Here is a 21,358-nt window from a genome sequence, read left to right as displayed (position 1 = left end):
ACCCAAGTCTCTGTTATGATGCATAAATGCGATTTATAGTGAATATTTTACAAAGGTATCTTAATGTTGACGCATAAACGTGTCATCAGAATCTCTGAGGTTGGACTTGACGCGAAAATGCATCATCAGAATCTCAAGGGGTTAAGAGCATGAAGTTTGGCATTTATTGCCAAGGACCTGCAAGACTGCCATCTATGTGACAAAACTTTGGAGAAGGCAGAGAAGAAGTCAGTGACAGGGAGAGAATGGAAAGGGAGGCGAGGCAACCAGACAGAAGCACAAGCTATGGTGTTGACACTTTCATTGCCTGGGATACTACCGTGACTAGGCACCCAAATACACTGTACAGGTACAGACTTGTGCTTTACATAAATCCAGAACAGCCATTCTAGGATCCGCAGAACTATATGGTGAGACCGAGATGCCAAGCGCAACAGAAGAAGGGCACTAAGAGAATCGGAAAACAAAACAAACGACATAGATGTGAATGGATAGGTAAAAGTCTGCCGACTGCAACGAAGAACGCATAAGGTTCAGCAGTTAAAATAGATGCCACAGAGGGTAAACTGCGCTTGTACGAGCAGTCAGGAAAGGAGACAGCAAACCCTGTACCTTCCAACGATTCAGAACCATCAGTATAGACCTGGACAGCAGAAGAATGTTCACGCAAATGAGCACAAAAAGACGAGAGGAGAACAGAAGAAGAAGCAGAGAATTTAGGGCAAGGCAAAATGGAGGAACAAACTGATGGACGGGGTAAAAGCCAAAGTGGAAAGACCACTGGATTAAAAAAAAAAAAACTTTATCCGAAGTGGGAAAGAAGCAAGAAGAGACTGAATGCGAATAGAAAAGGGGGACAAGTGGGGGTGAGCGGAATAGTAATCTGTAACAAAGGCAGGCAAGCAGAGGACTGACAGACCTACAACTGATGAAGCCTGGCAAAATAACAGAGGTAGAAAAGTGACAGGTGACAGGTTATTGACAAATCAGTTCAATTTGCAGTATCTGCCAAGATTAGACATATGGAAAATATTACAGACAGATGCCACTACTGAAAGACTAAATATGGTTGGACAATCTGGAGGAGAATAAAACTGCTGAAAGTCATTGGTTACCACCAAGAAAAATGGGAAGCTGAAAATTAATGCAAAACTATCAAAGAGGAAATTATTTAAAAAAATGAGGGGGGGGGGATTGGCATAGATACATCTGCAGTAACATGCTAAAAAAAAAATAAAAAAAGTGATGCATGACATTATTTCTAAAATTATGCACCAACAGATGCCTGAGATAGATGCAGCGATACAGGAGTATGAGGCAACAAAATGAACAGCAAAAAGCTAGAGCAGAGTGGGAAAAAAAAAAAAAAAAGATAAGTCTGACTGGAATAGTGGGGTCAGATGGTACTGTGAATGAGGACGAAAACACTGTAGCCGAGATGGAGAATATTTCAGCACTCTAGCTATGGTGGATACATAAAACAGAATTTTTACTTGGTCAATGCAGGTAAGGATGGTGGTAGACCTGGAGTTCAGGGACAAATCAGCACAGAGGAAATGTATGAAATGTATTTACCATTAAATCCATTGAATGCTATGACACTGTTTTATTCTTGATATTTCAATATTTATATTCCCCTAGGTACATTTTTATAGATTTGGAAAGGTCATGTATACCTTTCATTAACCCTTTCACTATTACCAATCCTTTCCCAACTAAAATAAAATACAGTAGTTTGGTAATAACCCCCCCCCAAAAAAAAAAAAATCATTTAGGAAATAATAAGGTCAAGTTGCAACAGGCTAAAGGAAAGGAAGGCATTAAGGTGAAATATTCAGATGTAGAGGACAGGAGGCAGTTAACATAGCAAAGACTGGTTCTACTGTGGAATTCTGAGGAAAGTATCGTGTCAGACAAAGGCAATGAATAGCTTCTTTGTACAAAGAAGTGAAGGAAGTTTGAATTACAGAGACCAGTCTAAAGTACAACAAAGCATACAGGGACCAGCCTGCAAACTCAAAAGAGAAGGTGTAAAGCAGAGTACGTGGAGGCACATCACAAAGCTATGATAAACAACATTCGAATTAAAAAAAAAAAAAGGGGGAGGAGGAGTTTAGAATGGGTAGGGGTATACAGATCAGATATTTACAATGAATATATTAACCAATAAATATACACTACTGTACTTCAATGGATAAGACTATGTTCCATTTTTAGAATTGGAGAAGGTTTACAACAGGGTGAACTGGGAGGAATTATGAAGTGTATGAAGCATTTTCAGTGTATGAGAATTTGCCAATAATGGAAAAATCCTTTTATGTGTAGTAGTGCATGTGTAATGGTGGGAAGAATGCTTAGTGAAACTTTATTAATATGGCTCTAAAACAGATGCATTATATCATTCTGGTTATTTATTGTATACTGTTGACTGATAAATTAGTCAAGAAGTTATAAGTGAGGTCAACTAGAAGGGCTACTTGTACTGTATGCACAAAATCAGTTTGTATGATGATGATGCACTATGATGGCAGAATATGAATGATCTGCCAAAGTTGGTGAACGAGAATGAAATCATTTGTACAAGAACACTCAAAATGAATGCAAACAAAATAATAGTTAACAAAAAGGAAAAAGTATGCAGTATAGGATGGAAAAGAGGCATGATGAACTGCACTATACTAATAAGAGAAATGCTCGAGAAAATTATTTTGAACATCCACATACTGTGTTGTGCAACCATGGTAATATAATAGAGGGTGGTGATGAAGCTAGGAGAGTAACAGGAGAGCTTAGTAGTATTACGAAGGGCAGGATCGTTATTTTGGAGAAGATGAGGACTTTACATAAAAATGCATTACTGCCAATACTTTCATCAGTGAAAAAGGTGCAGTATTATTATTGCTTTTCTTTCCATTACAGGTGGCTTTACATTGAGTGACAAGCCAAATGGTTTCCTGTAAGCCATGAAACCATTTACAACGCTGGGTTGTAACCATATAACCAAACCATACGTGCTCCCTACGTGTCAGCAAGTGGGTTGGTGGAGAGTTAGTGCCCCTCCTCATAAAACAAATAACTCAGGGTCAAATGGCCACCCCTTACGGGATTATGGTGTCTGGCTATAGATAGATAGATAATTATATATACTGTATATATATAAAATCCAGTGTTGCCCCATGAGGAGTGTAGGAGCCTGGGGCTAGGCAAGTTGGTCCTGGCATTTAAGATTAAAGTGACCAGCCTCAATCATCCCTGAGTGGCATTAAGTGAGCAATAAACTCCAACCATCCCTTGGATATATACCTGCATTGGCTCAATCTGACTGGAGGGCCTTAATTGCCTACCAGAACACCAGGCACCACAATTTGGTTATATGGTTACCACCCAGCATAGTTAATGGTTTCCTGGTGTACATAGTATAACATATATATATATATATATATATATATGCAGAATGGATGTTTTAAGTACACATTTCTGAGTATTCTGGCTTAGAAGAAACAGCAATAAAAGTGTGATGCAGAATTAAAGAAAAGCTCATGAAAAATACACAGAGGCTGATACGCTCAGATTGCATACAAACAGAATACCAAGGAAAGGCTTTGAAAGTGAGAAAGAAAGATGTGTTGGAAGAGAAAGATTTGTGTGATGAAGGAGAATGAATGAGTGAAATGGTGAGAGAAGGAAGAACAGTGACAGGAGTAAAAGGGGAATGTGGGGACAAAAAAAGTCTTAACAGGATTTTGTTGTGAAGAAACAGCTGTGCACTGTGTATCCAGTCAGTGGCCCAACAGGATTGAAGAGAGAGAAAGCAGAGGCAGAGAGCCATCCAACTGACTTATATTACCGAAGCAAACTGGGATGGTTTGTTGAAAATTGTGTGCTGTTTGTGTAAAATGTATTTAAAAGATACTGGGTATAGAAGAGTGATTAAGAAAATATCTGGTACAGGTAATACAGAAACACCTGACTCTTGAAATAGTTTACTTGGCAACATAAATATTCACTACAATAAGAATGCATGCCAACTGTACAAATGCTCATGGTTTCAAGAAGAATGTAATAAAAATTCATCACTCTTTGTTCAAGATAAATAAAACATTTGTACTATCACAACCACCACCACTCTATTCAAATTTCCCATAACACTGAGGTGGTTAAATCCAGAGAAAAGAAAGAAAAAATGAAAACAGAAGTTACCAAGAGAATACAGCAGCAGGAGCTGTAAATCCATTCACAAGTTATTAAAGTCTTTAACCCCATGAATCTAGTGACTTATTTTTTTCTAGATTATTCTTGCTGCCAACAGACAATCTGAACTCAGCTTAGGTAGGATACAATTAAGGGGTTAGTCAAGTCTATATCTAACTCCTCAAATTCCAAAAGTCCACTGAAAGATGAATACAATTACCTGGGGTAGCATGAATATGTCACTGAATTCAAGGGGATGAAGTTCTATTCCATTTCACAGGCTTTATCATTCAGTCACAACAGAAACACTTGTATGGTACACTCATAAACCAGTTCCTCCTCACCCTGTAATCATAAACCTACCTCTGGGAGAAAGGAAGCAAGAGCCACAATTTCACACTGAGCAAAAACCCATTGTTCACAATTTGAAGCTTTCTATGCTGCATGATAAATGTCACTACAATGAAAAACCTGATGTTTGCAGTTCAAAACTTTCTACATCCATCCATCCATCATCCAATCCTAAACTGCCCCATGAGGAACATAGGAGCCCAGGGCTAGGCAAGTTGGTCCTGACTTTTGAGATGAAAGTGACCAGCCTCACCCATCTGAGTGGAATTACATGAGCAATAAACCCCAACCATCCCTTAGATATAAACCTTCACCGGCTCAATCCGATTGGCGTGCAGTAATTACCCACTAAACCACCAGGTGCCAAAATTTAGTTATATGGTTACCACCCAGCATAGCAAATGGTTTCCTGCTGCACAGGAAACTATTTGGCTTGTCACTCAGTCCAGAGTCATCCACAGGCAGAAGGAAGTGGAAAGAATGAAGGAAAGAAAGACTACATTGCATGGTAATACTGTAAACTGTTCCTTACGCAATCATGCATTACCATCTTAACACTGGTCAACAGGTCTTCGCTCAGTGTGAAACCTGGTCTACAACTCTCCTCCTGCCTGGGTTAAATTTACAGGGTGTGTAAAAACCATGTATCAACCGTCTACAGCCGTTTCAACAGTTGTCAGTTTTAAAATGAAGCTGCAGTTCATCACGTGCATTCTTAAACTTCAGCCATACTAATTTATCATTCATCAATTCTTCCACATCCAAAGCTTCCAAACATTCATACTCTGCAAACAGAACTATGAAAAATTAGTCTCCAGAAAACTAAGTCTCACATCTGTTATAATGAATAAAGTACAGTGCACTACTGTACACATGAAAATGATTTAAATACTAACAAACAAAGATCTTGTATGATGTAATTTGACAGTTGCCAAGGCTGACTAACAAACCCTTCACAGACAGTGTTCAGTTAACAGACACCCACTGTGGTGAACTGGTCAAGAGCAACCTTGATTAACCCTTTAGCTGCATGGTCAACTCAGGTACAGTACAATATTTTTGCATCGAGAAGCCCCTCACAGTAAAAGGGTTAAGTGTACATGCAGTGAACAACTAAAATTTATCACTAAAACAGTAAGGCCTCTACTAACATTCAACACAACCATAGTGGCAAACGGATAAGCAGTAACTTGCTATAAAGTAAATGGCAACTTGCCTGGTTCCTATACCTTAACATACCCACCTTAAAAATAATTACACAGTATATGCAAGTCAATATGATGCTTAACAGTGTCTGATAACTACAACTTCACTAAATTTTTAAATGAAAGTAAACAAGCCCTACATAGGCACTAAACAATACCTCTTAAATACCATTAATGTTACCACTTCTTCCAATTAGGACACATTGGTTAACAGAGACCTTATTGTACAATCAACACATCTACAAATAAGTGAAGTAAGCATAGTCACGGACAAAAGTTGGCCAATTAATATCCTGTTTCTACATCACACCAAGGGCATATCCACCACTTTCCTCATCCTATCAAAGAGCATCATCCATGGGCAGAAAAATAAACACACCTTTCTCTGCTTAAGAATATTAGCCGGCAGAGGAACGTGAGAAGAGGTGAACTGTTAACTTCGTCCAGGACTACGGTATACTACCACAATCAAGTCTGCTGATACTTCCCTGCCAGCTGTGGCAATGAACTATGCCCCATGAATACTTTTCATGTGACAGGAATGTGAGGCAAATAACAACAGTATGAGTGGGAAGCATGCTCTTCAACATTTAGCTATGGAGGAATGAGAAATATGATAGCCAGGACACTGCTAACTGGGACTGCTGGCAAACTTTTGTCTGCAATAGTACTGTACTGTACATACAAATGAACATGAGTGTGGTGAAGAAGTGATGTGGTGATGAATGTAGATGACTCACCCAGGTGAGGTTGCCGACGTAGAGTTGGAACTTTCGTCCGCTGTAGGGGACAGGTCCTGAGAACACTGAGCGTTCCTCTGATGATACCGAGCGGCCCCGCGGCCCACCCCCAGCTGTCTGGCGGGGTGGGCCACCTCCTCCATTGCGTTCAGCAGCAGCTGTGGCAGGGCTGGGTGGGGCATCGCGCTCTCTGTCTCGGCCGCCACCAGTGAGCACCGCATCATACAGGTCACCATCGGCAAAGTCATCCTACATAATAATGGGCGAGCAGCTGCCATTAGACTCAAGATACACTTGCACCAACACACAACCTCAAGCACACATACATACATACATACACAGCCACACAATAACAGAACAAGCTGCTTAAATATGGCTCAGTAAATGTCTAGGTGCTATTGTCTTTATTTACATTACAGATCTATCTTTTTATAGGATTATCATCAAAAGCTAGACATCAGTCAGAGCCAGTCATTACTCTTAGCTTAGATCACAACATACCATAGTTAGCCTTGTTACAGTGGGTTCAAAAAATTACTGTATTATGTACTGTATATAAAAAAAAAACTGACATCAGCCTTACCATGAGTGTCTGAACCGTCCTGTCACTTTCGCTCTCTGACATACTTGCAGTTACATACACACAGCAATTTGAAATCTTGTGCATTATGTACACATACAAGGACAGTGTTTGTGTTAAGTTATATACCGGTATAGGCAACATGCGTTACATATCACAGTCCTATACTTATGGCAAATATATAAAGCTAATAAACTATGGCAAACACTGCTTCAAGAAATGCTGCATTACTACTATCACAACCGAAAGTCAAGATGGTAAAAGTAGACTATACAGATACAACTAATCCCATCACTCACAACATTATTGTATGACATTTTCTAATACTTTATGTGGAAAACCAAAAAGAAAAGTCGAGAAATAAAGGGAAGCTAACACCTGAAACTAGTGATCTTTTTCCAAACTTGACAGCATTGTAAAAGCTACAGGAAACATCATTGCACTCGAAACTGCTTCTTGTTAAAACAGTTTTAGACAAAGTTGTATTTCTCTATTGATAAACACTTCATCTCTCTCTAATACATTTAATAACTACATAAAATGCAATCTCAGGAAGTGGTCCTACAATACAGTACATTTCATTCCTCTCCTAAATTAGGAAAAAGAAATGTTTTAATTGTGACCATGATCGACTACTTTTTATATTTAACAGGACTAAACAAATCTGCTAAATGTAGCAGTCATATCAAAATAATTATACACCCCTTTAATCAAGAGATATATTCTGCTATTAAACTGGTATTCCTGCTTTCTCCAGATAATTTTACAGTATTTATTTGGGAGGAGATTTCCTCTCACAGATAAAAGGTCAACGAAAGCTGTATATAACAGCCTAAATTAGGAAAGGCTCTCCTGAACTTAATAAAATCATCTGGAGATAGCACAAATAAATACAGAATACATCATGAGACCTCAGAGGCTAGAACAGCAGCTACATGTTGGTTAAGAGCTTCATGCTTGAAACTCTTTTCAACTATCAATGAAAATCAAACCTGATACTGATATCCACTGTGATGGAGGGATTAGATGTACATAATAACACTGTACAATTTACCGCACTACAGACTGAGTGAATAGCATGTTTCCTGAAGTTTTAACTCATCCCTTTATGCATAACCAGAAAAACGTGAATATGTACCAGCATTCAATGTACCATATGTTACAACAACCTTATGCAAATGATTTACAAACATATAACAGGTAAGAATATATGTTCACTGTACTGCAAATTAAAGTGAAGGCCTACACTCACCATGCCTTACAAATTCCCCCCTTCTCAAACACCAGTATGGGTACTACCTTACAGACACAACAGGGCTGCTGACCATAGATCCCTAGCATAAAAGCAACAAGAGCTACAAAGGGATGATCTGTCTGGGAACACTGAGGTGCATAACATTCCTGAAGCAGTGTTAAAAAAAAAAAGAAAAAAAAAAAAAGAAAGAGAGATCACACATCAAGGCCAATTCTGATCATTACAAACTAAAGTTGTTTCACAATTGGCTGTTGTCATATTTCAATAAGCAAGAGAACAAAAAGCTTCATTAGATAGAATCTAGTCACTTCTGATGAACATTTGTAGGGTTAGGCTGCAATACTTAAGGCTAAATTAATAACAATTAACCTTACTCCAATATGCTTTGATCAGAAGTAAATAAATCCTACAACATAATTATACACCATAAGAAAAAGGAACATTTAAGACTGTCATCATTGCATAAAATATATAAATTCATATATATGCATATATCAGCAGTCTTTCCTTCCCTGTAAAGAACAACAATTATTTATCAAGTGCCCAGTTTACTAAATGCCACACTATCTACAACTGGCAGCACAACACACCTCTCCCAGTAGAGAAGGAAATCCTCAGAGCAGAACAAGTATATCATATACTGTACTCAGGTAGAAAATATATCCAAATAAAGTTTAAGTAATTACTAAAAAGGTCACCAGTTATTGGTTCTACTACTCCCCACAAGATCATTAAATTATCTCCATGCCATATCTAAGTTATAATTCATTTGGTTGAATTAATACATAGGGGCTACTTTAAGCAGCACTCTACCTTCAGTTACCCTGCACTCTGGTCCTGTGGCTATAAATAAAAACAAACAAAGAAACAATTTAAGAAATATACCACACAGCATCTCATGACCTACTTTTAAAAAAATAAATAATGCTGAAGAGTACACAAAACTTACTGATCAGGTCTGCAAGGTATTAGAAGGAAAACTGCTGCTTTTAGCAAGTATAAGAATGTATAACGCCGAAATACCGCCTTAGCACAAGGCAGCAATATTTTTCAAACAATTGAGGAAAAAAAAAAAAAAAAAAAAGGAAAAATATTAAGCAGTCTTATATTGGCATATTCAAATCTGCACTTCTACAATTTGGTTTTGAGCTTGACATGCCTTTTCTTTGTACACAGCTAAATGCTTCATCCTTGCTGGTCAATCCCAAGGCCTATGCTAATCAAACTAAATCACCGAGATTGCTACTGAGCTAAAAGTATTGCCGTGAAAGACCATGAAATAGATTCCCTGACAAAGTGCTTACAGTCTTTCTAACACAACGTAAGGTGAATACACAATAAGTTGTAAGCACAATAAGTTATATCAAAGAAAAAAATAACTGCAAGTTAATAGTTCAACATTCAAAGCTTTTCACACTGGATGACTCCATTCATAATTTCAAAATATCTAAGCCCTGTCACGGTTATTTTTTTTAATTATTTTTTATTTTTTGAAAACCATAAATTTGCTCAATGCATAGTATTAGGAAAATAATTTCATAACTAAACTAGGATAATTTTGAAATACTGATGATCAATCAATATTTTCAACAAGCACCCATAAAGAAAAAATTTCATTAATACATATTTTAAAAACTTTCATATCTCAACCTTCTAATAAACTTAAATATATCTAAGAAATCCTAGTACCAAAATACTGTATGATTAATAAACTACACTTTCTTCAAAGTCAAATTACAATGCATTCCCTTAATAACTATATAAAACCCTTGTATAGGCATCACAGATTTTATTTACAAGCTTAGTTAGGTAGGGTCAGGAGACACACGAGTGCCACCTGACCCCCACCCCTCCGAGCTTGCTAAGCAATGAGGTCTGGCATTAACCGCTGAGTGAACCATTAAAGCATGCTGCTGGCTAAACAAAGTTGAAGGGTAGGAGCTGTCTCACAAAGGGTTAAAAAATAAATAAAAGTTTATCCCATTTCACCTCGAATCAAAAGCAAAATACTATACCTTTAACAGAACATCTCCTTTCAATGTTTATTACTGCATTTATTTTCAAAACATTGTTTTATTATGGAAATATTAAGCTTCATAACATAATCAGTCGAGCAATCACACTATCTCCAGTGTGTTCAGCTGCTTCACACCACTCTAGTACAGCATATATTATTACTGGGCAGGAACAAACAACAGGTAAAATGACACCTACAAGGTGAAACAAACCACCTCATTATGTTAATACATTGGTCACTTAAACTGTATTGAGCAAAACTGTGACACTTTATATTCTTCTGCATAAAATAATATATTAGTGGTACGCAGTAACACAACTACTCTTGGGTTTTCAAATACAGGGGTGTATTATAAGTGCCGCTGGGGATTTCATAACACCTATTCCTTCTCAATTAGCCTTGCACACTACATCTCAATATCCTCTTGTACATTACTGATGCAAACTATTTTGATAGTTGTTTTTGTTGCTGCCCTTAGCTCATCTGGTCATGAGCCAAATGGACTGCAGGCTGAAGCTGCTCTTTTCCCACAGTCCATTATCCTCCTATTGCTGAACAGGAAGAGAAGTGCGGGACATTGGTAAAACTGGGAAGTGAAGCAGCCCAGTTGTACACCAGTGGTGTCACTACCTGAAGGTGTCCTTCTCCTGCACCATGTCGATATTAAAATAAAGACAACATACAAGAGAATGTTAAGAGTAATATGCAAAATAATTTGCAAAGAAAAATGTGCTACCAAGCCCCCTATGCCACTTAGATACAAGTCAACAGTACACGTCTGACACCTGACAAGCTTCTGCTAACACTTTATGAAAATACTCTCAAATCCCTAATATCCAGGTGTGATTGTGCTCTCAGCAGCCATTGAGACAAAATGAGACAACTAAACAGCATCTGTGTTAAAAGGATCAAGTCACACCTGTCTAGCTAAACAGAAAGGAACCAGCAAGGATGGCAATTGGAAACATTTGTTCAGACATAATAATATCAGAAGGAATGCTTTTTTCAGACATATTTATATGCAGAATGGTGGAGGGTGCAGGACTAAACTTCGCAGGAGATCGGTTCATACCAGCTCATTTCGCGATCCTGGAATGAACAACACCGAAACTGTCAATCTCAAGGTCACTAAAAATGTGTGCGTCATAACCCTGATGGTCACAGTCACTCCAAGACTATCAAAAAAAATGACAAATGTTTGAAGCAAGATGACTTTTGGCTTAGTTTTGGGCCAGTGCACAAACTACCTACAGTATTTCACTATCCCACCCAGAATAAAACTCCAAGCCCACCCAAGTAAATGATAAGTACAGTATATTATTTGGGTAATAGTTGATGTTTCTGTTAATTAAGTCTCAGGAAGATTATGAATGTACTGGTTTTGGCAAATTAAGTATTATAAATACTTTCTATTAAAAAGAAGATGTTTTGAATTTTTATACTTCCCTTTGTAATACCTGTGATATCCTGCCGAGTCTGACAAACTAAGAGCAAATTATACGGTACCAGGAAGAAAACATCAAAGTTAAAGGTTAAGGCTTAATGCAACAACCATCATTTTTCACTGACAGGCAAACTGATGTAACTTGTTCAACAACCTAACTAAATATATATATCTTACAAAAACCTTGTAGAAATTCTCTTGCAGAACATGATGTAGGCTTTTAATTATAAGAGCCCACATGCTAACTGTAAAGGCAAAATTATTTTTTTAGCAATTAGGTACCACTGAAAGGAAAGTAATTAGTTAACACAACTTCAAATAAGTTGTTATACTGTACCAAGACCTTTAGTTCTAAGTAATGTTCATCAACAGCCACCATTCACCTGAAGCTTCGTCTACATAACAATGCTGGCGAGCTTGCAACAAAGTTTGGTTGAACAATTCAGAGTAGAAGAGTCTTCACTAATGAAAGTGTTAATAAGAAAATGGCCATGGTGGAGGGGAGGGGGCAACAACAATTGTACTGATGAGGATAAAAAAAAAGTAACTAATAAACAAACAAATAAAAATGCTATAACAGCAATGTGTGTTAGGTCAAAAAATTGAATAACATACCTTATGGCTGTTCAATGGCTAGTTTTGATGACATGCAGAAATAATATACTTTTTACAAATATCCTATCACGAATTTATTCATAGCATCATTTATAAAGGCTCCAACACGTTTGCAAGTGTCAGCCTTGGTCACTTAATGAGGGCTCTCCATGCTGCTCTGGCAGAAGCCTATTAGGATGACTAAACCACTTTGGTTTACCAGCTATGGTAATTGGTTTTGGAATTTGCTTTCAGACATAACTGCCTCATTAGATGTTAAATGAAAAAATGCTAAACAGAGTCTAGCACTTGCTGGAATAAGGTAATCAAACCCATTACTACGGCTTGCAACTGTACATCATGAAACTGTAAGAAAATGAGTGCCTTATGTGCAAAGATTTTATTAGCAAAGTCAGCTGGGGAAAAAAAAAAAATGCCACGAGGCATTAGCTAGTCCTCTATCCTTAACCCTTCAATACAATGATTTTTTTTTTTTCTATTATGGCTGCTTTCAATCAATTAATTCAGCTGAGGAGCCTCTCTAACTGAATGATTTAACAAGACCTCTCTTTGACAGACTCGTTTATACCAGACTTCAGCTATAATAGAGCCCGTGACCCTAACAGCAGTTGACCCTAAGAGCAACTTTTGTTATATACCAAACCAAGGTCTGGTATAGGGAGTGCATCTGGTGACCTACAGAGAAGTCTGTTAAATACCAAATCCAAGCCTTGTATTTCCTCTTCTTTTCATTATTATCTATTGAAATGAAGGCCTGTGGTAGGTGGGGGCACTCACCATCCACTCACTCGATGTAGTGCTGCTCTCGGGTGTCTGCCCTTACCTCTCCTCCCTCCATTCCTTCCTTCCTCTTCTTTCTTTACTTCATTCTTTCCACATCCTTCTGCCTACAGCTGACTTTACACTCCCTCTTTTGTCTTTCTGTCCTTCATTCTTTCCTCTTCCTTCTGCCTATGGGTGACAACACTGAGTGACATGCCAAATGGTTTCCTGTACACCAGGAAACCATTTACGGTTCTACGCTGGAGGGTAACCATACAACCAAATTATGGCGCCTGGTGGTTTGGTGGGTAGTGGAGTCTCATCCGAAAATCATGGGACTTTCAAAGTTTTGTTTAATCAATTTTTTCGGATAAAAGATACTGTAATAATATGTAGGATACAAGGGAAAAGTATTGTACTCACCCATCACCCATTTCTGGTGACGTTTAGCCCACACCACCACCAGCACCTCGAAAGCCACTCAAACCGTCACCAAAACACTTAATACTCTGTAGTAACTATGTATGTAATTGCACTTTTGTAACTGTAATAGAAACTGTCAACTTAAATAAATCTTCACTCAAATAAACTTAAATAAACCTTCACCAAAACATTAACATAATTCACTGTAAGCAATTCAAAAAAATAAAGTCTTAAACCTAATTGTTTTTTCATATTTTTTGTTTCCTTATTCAATCATTTCCACATCATCCAAATCTTCCGAGGTGGTGGATGGGGGCTGGCGCAACCAACACTCGCTCTAGTGACTAGCTCAGCAACCGTAAACTAACACTAGTGACGCAAAACAAGCCCGCTGTATTTGAATTTTCAGATAGATTTCAGATTTTTGCGGTTAATCGAAATGAGAACGTTTTAGTAAAATTTATGGTTAATGGCATATTACGGTTAAAAGAATTTCGGATAAAAGAGACTCCACCGTGATTACAGCGCTCCAATCGGATTGAGCAGGTGAAGGTTTATATCCAAGGCGTGGTTGGGGTTATTGCTCACGTAATGCCACTCAGGGATGAGTAAGGCTGGTCCCTCTCATCTTAAATGTAAGGACCAACTTTTTTTTTTTTTTTTTTTTTTTTTATGTGTCCGTCTCTGGGCATAGGCCTGGGCTCCTACACTCCTCATGGGGCAACGTAGGATTGGATGATGGATGGATAGATGAAATGAAGGCCAACATTAGTTCTGTATTGCTAACTAAACTATTACAGATCAAGGAAAACAAGCTAAAATCACACAATACTGATTTATATAAGTCTTAACTTGTCCTCTGTGGGGCATCTACAAGACTATTTTTCAAAGTACAAGTCCAGTATAGCAGGTCTCCATGAGAAGTCGTATATAATGAACAATCAGATATATAGTACCATCCACCTTTTCACCCAATTAGTTCATTATAAAGAGGCCTCACCGCATTACCCCCATCTATGATGTGTTTTGAAATACTATACCATCATATCCTAGTACTGTACACTCCAATGTGAAAATTATGTAAACTCAGGCCTCACTATACATTTGTTTGCTACCCAAATATGATAAATTGCCAGAACAAACTAAGTTATACCCAGTTTTGCTACAACAACGAAGATATGATCAAAAATTCGCCTGAACGATAATTTTGGTGACCATGTATGACAGTGCCATGCATACATGGTGCCTTCCACACATGATAATGATCAGCTGTCTGAGACAAGATGGCCACCCAGTGCTTTGCATTTGCTGTGATTGTCTCCCTTTCCTTCCGTTTGGACATCCAAGGTCACTGAAACACCACTGCTATCACCACATAGCAATGCAAGTGCGTAGCAAATAGCGCAATGTGCAATTTTATGTGACATGACAACTTTTTGTGTGTGAAATATTAAAACTCGTGACTTGGAAACAATGTCTAGCAAGGATACTACCCCAAACAAAAAGTGTGGTGCTACCCACGGCACTGAACGAGTAACAGGTATATATATATATATATATATATATATAATATTTTTTTAAGATTTCTGGGTTACGAGGTCATAGGCCCCCTCCCGATCCCCACTGAAAAATATGAAGGATTTGCTTTAAACTGAAAATATGTACAGACCTGTATCTGTTGTTTTAAACTGCTAATTCAAAATTGGTTCACATTAAATCAAAATTCTACTGTACTGTAATGAATTATCAGGCTGCCTTCTCTTGAAACAACAACCATGAAACTGAACTTAACAAGTTTCTTGACACTACAGTAAGCAAAAGCTACCATGAATGGTTTCCCAGTTCAGGCATAAATGCATTTGGAAATTACGATTATTACATTAATGAATCCCTGAGAACTGGCAATACCTATGAGTCCTAGTTATCTACGATTTTCTCCATCATTGCAGAAAGTAACCATATATTGTACACTCCTCAATACTGCTTTTCAGTGTGTCCTACATTTTAAAACGGGATGCAAGACATAATGGACTCCCAATGACAAAACAATGTCATTAAATTAGTTTATTCTTTTATGTGCCTTGAAATGGTTTTTAGTGCCATTTAAACTTCGTAGGAAATTATGAAGTACAGTATAAAAACAAGCAACAAATTTATGGAGCTCGATTTTTCCATTACATGCAAATTGTTACACCAGATATGCAACTTGTAAGCTGGACAGTCATAGAGCCAGCTTACATACACCAAGGGATGCTCAGAAAGTGAATTCACATTTACCTGCCATATGAAATTGGGCCTACAGGGTACTATATTCCATGCAGTTTGCAAAATGGTAGCAAATGGGGCTTGTGTTCATGACTGTTCAAGAACTGGGGCAGACCACAAAAAAGGAAACAAGTACTGTACAGAAACAGCAAACAGCTATAAGATGTGACCTTTGGATGAATATGCTACGCACCAGTTACGAACACATGGATTTCTAAGTTTACAGGCCATCCAAACCACGTTTCTCCTTGTCCCACTTGATAAACAGCCAAAATTATATGCACTGACTCACAAAATACCAGGCAAGTGCTACCGGTATTAACTGTACAGCAGTCAAATGAGGCAGAAAAAAGTATCACATAAATTCTTCATTTGAATGTATGAAGGCACTTAACAGCCAGCTTTTACCAAAACTAAAATAAAGTTCTTATTTTCTTCCATAGCCTTGTTATTTATGTTTCTTTTATCAGAGTTTCATGAAGGATATTAGACAACACCTGACTATGAGGTAACAGATCTCCACACATCCTAATATCCTCAGAATCATAAAAAATTCCTCAGAAAAGTGGGGGAAGCTTTGACAATCTGAGAATGTGGAGCTAAAGATATAAGATGCCTGGCCAATACAGCAGGATAAACAAACTAGTCCAAAAAACTGATAACCTGGCCAACTTTTCTATTTCTGAACATTAACCCTTCTAAAGCTGCAGACATCATATAAAGCACAATGAAGGTCTGCATGGGCCAGGCTGCAAACCTTATATGAGGTGCAATTTACACTGGTTATAAAAGAATGAGATGGGGAGATAAATAACCTTACAAAAAATCTGCAAGTCAGGGTTTAAAGAATGTTGAAATTTTTAAAATCTTCACTAACCTTTTGAAATATGAGTTAGGTAATGGGAAAAACTAGATATGCTACCCATAATAAAAACAAGTGTATCCAGTACAGCATGCACTCAATTAACAATGAAGATGGTTTCTCATATATCATGTCAACTACAGTACTGCAAGAGGGGATACTTTGTTGGCCAAGGGTCATTCACCCAACAAAATCTAAAGACAAGCTTCCAACTCACCTAAAGTGTTTGTTATTTTATCTCACTGCACTTCACCTGCTGCTTGCCACCAAAAATACGTCTAAAACAAGGCCTAAACTGGAAGTTATTTCACTGCACTGCATTTCACTTTCTGCCTGAACTTCAACACCAAACTACTGTTCCATCACTGACACTAACACCCATGTGATGAGTGGAATGGCTATTTTTGAACAAATGAATGATTGTAAACTTGCGTGAGGGTTTGCATATAAGCAAAACAGCAATTGTATATCAACCAGTGAGGCTCTGTATATGATCACAATGTTCATATAAATAAAAATTTTACTGAACATCAAAAAAACATCCAGACTTTTTCTTCATCATATAAGCAATTCATCGTATAACAAGGTTCGGCTGTCTAATGAATGACTGGTTAAGAGTAATTTTTGGAAATAGTATCAGAAAATCAAAACACCTAACTTAACTTTGACCGCCATCCCTATCAGTCATAACTAAAACAGTATTTATGAAAATACAAAAACCAAGCCTATGATGCCCTTGTTAACTGGGGGTAGAGATGCAAATGAGGGTTCCATCCAGGCACTGAATCAGACCACACTATTCCCCCATGCCTTGCTAGAGCACAGGACAGCCCTACAGAGGCAACGACTGAGTTGATGAATCTGCCTAGCCAGACAGACCAGGGTTTCTCAACAAAAACACAGACCAAACCCAACAAGATCTACTTTATGAAATTCACATTACTTGGTCCAATTTTTCTCAACTCCTGAATCTACAATTGGCAACCTTTGGTCCTAACCTATGCATTCCTCCGCCTTCAGTTAAATAAAAGTATACCTCAACTTACGAGCATTCAAGATCTGAGCATTTCAAAGATGTGAACACGAAAAATATAACAAACATTTCACAGGTACAAACGTAACCACAAAAAACTAATTTAGCTTGTAACGGCCTGTTGCGACCGCTTTTGAATGTGGCAGGTGACAGTAGTTGCAAGGCTGGTCACTAGGCGGCAGTGTGGGTGCTAACCCGCCATCTTCTGATTTTTTGTTCACCTGGAGGAGTAAGGATTGCTGCTCATTGTGTTTTTAGTACTTTCACTCCATTTCATATAGCTGATAAATGCAAGCGTGTGGATAATGGTGCTTCTGGCTCATCTAGGAAGCGATGTGCCATCTATATGGTACAAAAACTCTAAATAATAAAGCGTGTTGAACAAGTTGAAAGAATTAGTGCAGTGGTGGATTAATTTGGGATGAACAGAACAACAGTGGGGACAACTGTTAAGGATAAGGAGCGTATTCTTAAGCATGTGAGGGTGCTGTTTTCATGAAGTCCTCCTCTCACTTCCTGCAAGTCCTGCTATGTCTGCCCTCAGGTAAGCTACGGTAATGTTTATAAAATAAGATACCTCTGTTATCGCTTATGTCTAATGTGTATATACAACTAACGAAACAAAATGAAATGCTTGTCACATCCACATCTTTGCAGGTGGCAAACGTTCCATTATCTTTCGTCAGTTGTAAATAGGCATCAGACAATAGCAGGAATAGAGTTGTCTTATACTGTACGTTCTTCTTGTGTATTTCTTGTGTTAACTTACGCATTTATATTTCATAATACAATATAAACTGCTTAAGAACATTCAAAACCCTACCGACAGATCAGTAAACAATACTGTACAGTGTTTTTTATGTTGTACATGTAGCACTGTAAGGGATTTTCATTTTGCGAACAAAATCAACTTGCAAACGGTCTCTTGGAACCAATTATGTTCGTAAGTTGAGGTATGCCTGTATCTGAACTTCAACAAACTTTCTCTCCCATACCAAATGTTGCCCAAACTATGAATACAGAGAATCATTTCTTAGTAATAAGACTATGGAAAGCACTTTGGTACAACTCGGTAAAATTATAGTTATATACTGTATTTTTCGAATTTTATTTCAGGTGATATTCTCCTCAAACAGTTGTTAACTAGTGCTGAAAATGCTATACAGTGTAAGATATTTATCACATAGTCCTTCAGCCAAGAGCTTCTAGTTCCTACAGTGTGAAAGTTTTGAAAATCCGGACAAATATAGGGTTAAAAAGGGCAAAACAAGACAAAGTGTGAACAGAGGATGAAGGTAACTTCTACATTTAACCTTTTTACCTGGCAAATTTTTTACTAGCCTGAATAAAATTGTCTAGCACTAGCAAATATAGGCCTAAAATACAGAAGCACTGCATGATCTCAGGCTCACAGAGGTTAATTTCACTTTTTCAAAAGTTAGCTTGGAATTCCTGACTTTACTTCCTTTGCTTATTGTATCTGCCAATTATTTTGTTTCTTCAAATCTAACTCATTGACTATGATGATCTGCTCTTCATTTAACTACATTAAAGTCATCTCCCTACGTGTCAAAAGGGGTTGGTGGAGGATTAGTGCCCCTCCCTGTAAAACAATTAACTCTAAGCCCTTGGCCACCCCGTTTGGGATACATGGCGTCTGGCAATGAATGAATGAATGAAACCACCAGATTTGCTTTTTTCAGCTCAGGGAAGAGCTATACTGTAGTAGTGAAGGCTCAAACATTTGCTCAGAACTCAACCTATAGCTATATGGAGAAAAGAGAGAGAGAGAGAGAGAGAGAGAGAGAGGGAATGAGAGGAGAGAGAGAGAGAGAGAGAGAGGGAATGAGAGGAGAGAGAGAGAGAGAGAGAGCGAGCAACATTTAAATAAAAATGACATTAACCTACTGTACTAGAGGGATTAACTTACCTTCCCTATTCTTCAAAGGTTTCCTCACTTCTATGGGTACTTAACCCTTTTGTACCCTAAGTTCTATACAGAGGACAATGCCAGGCTCTTTGAAACTGAATGAGTCGAATGTTGGTGATGTCTTATATTATTCTTGCTGCCAACATATGATTACTTGGGAAGGATCTAATATTCACATGCTGCCTGGTAGTAGGTGGGGGCACAGCATTCACTCTCAATGTGATGCTGCTCTCTTTTGTCTGCCCTTTCCTCTCTTCCTTCCTTCCTCTTGGCTTTATTTTCATTCTTTCCTCTTCCTTCTACCTGTGGGCGGCTTTACACTCCTGCTTCTGTCTTTCTTTCCTTCGTTCTTTCCTCATCCTCCTGCCAATGAGTGACTGAATGACAAGCCAAATGGTTTCCTGTACACCAGGAAATCTTTTAATACACTGGGTGGTAACCATACAACCAAATTACAGTGCCTGGTGGTGTAGTGGGTAATTAAGTTGTTCCAATCAGATTGGGCATGTGCAGGTTTATATCCATGGGGTGATTGGGGTTTACTACTCACATAATGCCACTCAGAGATGAGTGAGGCTGGTCACTCTCATCTTAAATATCAAGACCAACTTGCCTAGCCCCGGGCTCCTACGCTCCTCATGGGGCGACACAGGATTAGATGATGATGATGATGATGATACTACTACCAATTTTATTCAGCTTGGGTCAGATGTCAAACTGTGGGGCTAGATCAGCCTTCCTTAACCCAGTGAACACAAGAACTTTCCTAAATTGTGAGATCATTTGGAGGTAGCAAAAACAACTTTACAAGATGTCACTGTATTGGAAAAGGTTAATAAAACTGACTTCTGTGAAATTCAAAACATCACTTGTCTTAAGAGGGGAACATGGCATTTCTTTTCATGACAGGGAGGATTTGGTGGGTAAGAGAGAGCCTTGTTTGCTATCCTTCTTAGTCTTGTAATCTAGTAACTTCTGTAGGAGCAGCTTAGCTTGGGCAAACTGGCCTACTGCTTTAGAACATCATTGCTATTCTGTGTACTAAGCTGCAACCATAAATAAAAATGAAACCAACACAAGTAATAATTAATCTGGCATGAAGTCCACCTAGTGGTTAACTTAAAGTATCCCCAGTATAGATAAGCTGGCTGCAGTGCCAGTGCTACCCAGCCTGTAGGCTGTATATCTGAGCAGCATGGCTTTGAAATAAAAAATCGACAATAATGAAACAGACAGCTAACTTCAACCCAAAGCTTTGTCTGGTTAACATCCTCTCCAGGAAAATTCCACCCAAGAAGCACTGATGCTGCTGCTAACCCTGCCACAACAAAAGGAAAAAATGTCAACTCGTACAGTACCACCCTGAAAAACAATATTAGGTGAAAGAATGAGGTTGATGTGGTGTCTGACCTGTGTGAAGTCCTGCTCCACGTCCCCGTACAGATCAATATCCACGTCCGCCATATTCCTCCCACCGCCACGCTCAACGCCTAGCAAGATTCACCAATTCACGGCTGCAATACAACAACAAAACTGTAATCTATGTGCTTATTACCTTAGCTGTATCCGGCATGATGAATCGAATTCAGGCAACGTACTGTAATTATTATTACACTAACATTTACGCTGAAAAATGACGACGAGTTTCCTGATCAAAGATGGAGCGGCGTCATCCCCCTATCGGC

General features: G+C 38.3%; 1 protein-coding gene across 1 annotated transcript in view; it reads right to left on the bottom strand.

Annotated features, from left to right (window-relative positions):
- Positions 1–21,358, bottom strand: part of Cpsf6 (cleavage and polyadenylation specificity factor subunit 6) — a 39,608-nt gene extending 18,250 nt beyond the window's left edge. The window contains exons 1-3 of the mRNA XM_080271285.1: positions 21,293–21,358; positions 21,084–21,187; positions 6,488–6,736 (exon numbers count right to left, since the gene is read on the bottom strand). Coding sequence (XP_080127411.1) covers positions 6,488–6,736; positions 21,084–21,137 — 303 coding nt within the window. The 5' untranslated portion in view covers positions 21,138–21,187; positions 21,293–21,358. The remainder of the gene's footprint in view (positions 1–6,487; positions 6,737–21,083; positions 21,188–21,292) is intronic.

This window comes from Coenobita brevimanus, chromosome 45, assembly GCF_032717465.1.
Source record: "Coenobita brevimanus isolate Jiangsu-jjx chromosome 45, ASM3271746v2, whole genome shotgun sequence".
NCBI lineage: Eukaryota > Metazoa > Arthropoda > Malacostraca > Decapoda > Coenobitidae > Coenobita > Coenobita brevimanus.
The sequence above is the reverse complement of the archived record's forward strand: the minus strand, read 5'-3'. Positions and strand labels throughout refer to the sequence as shown.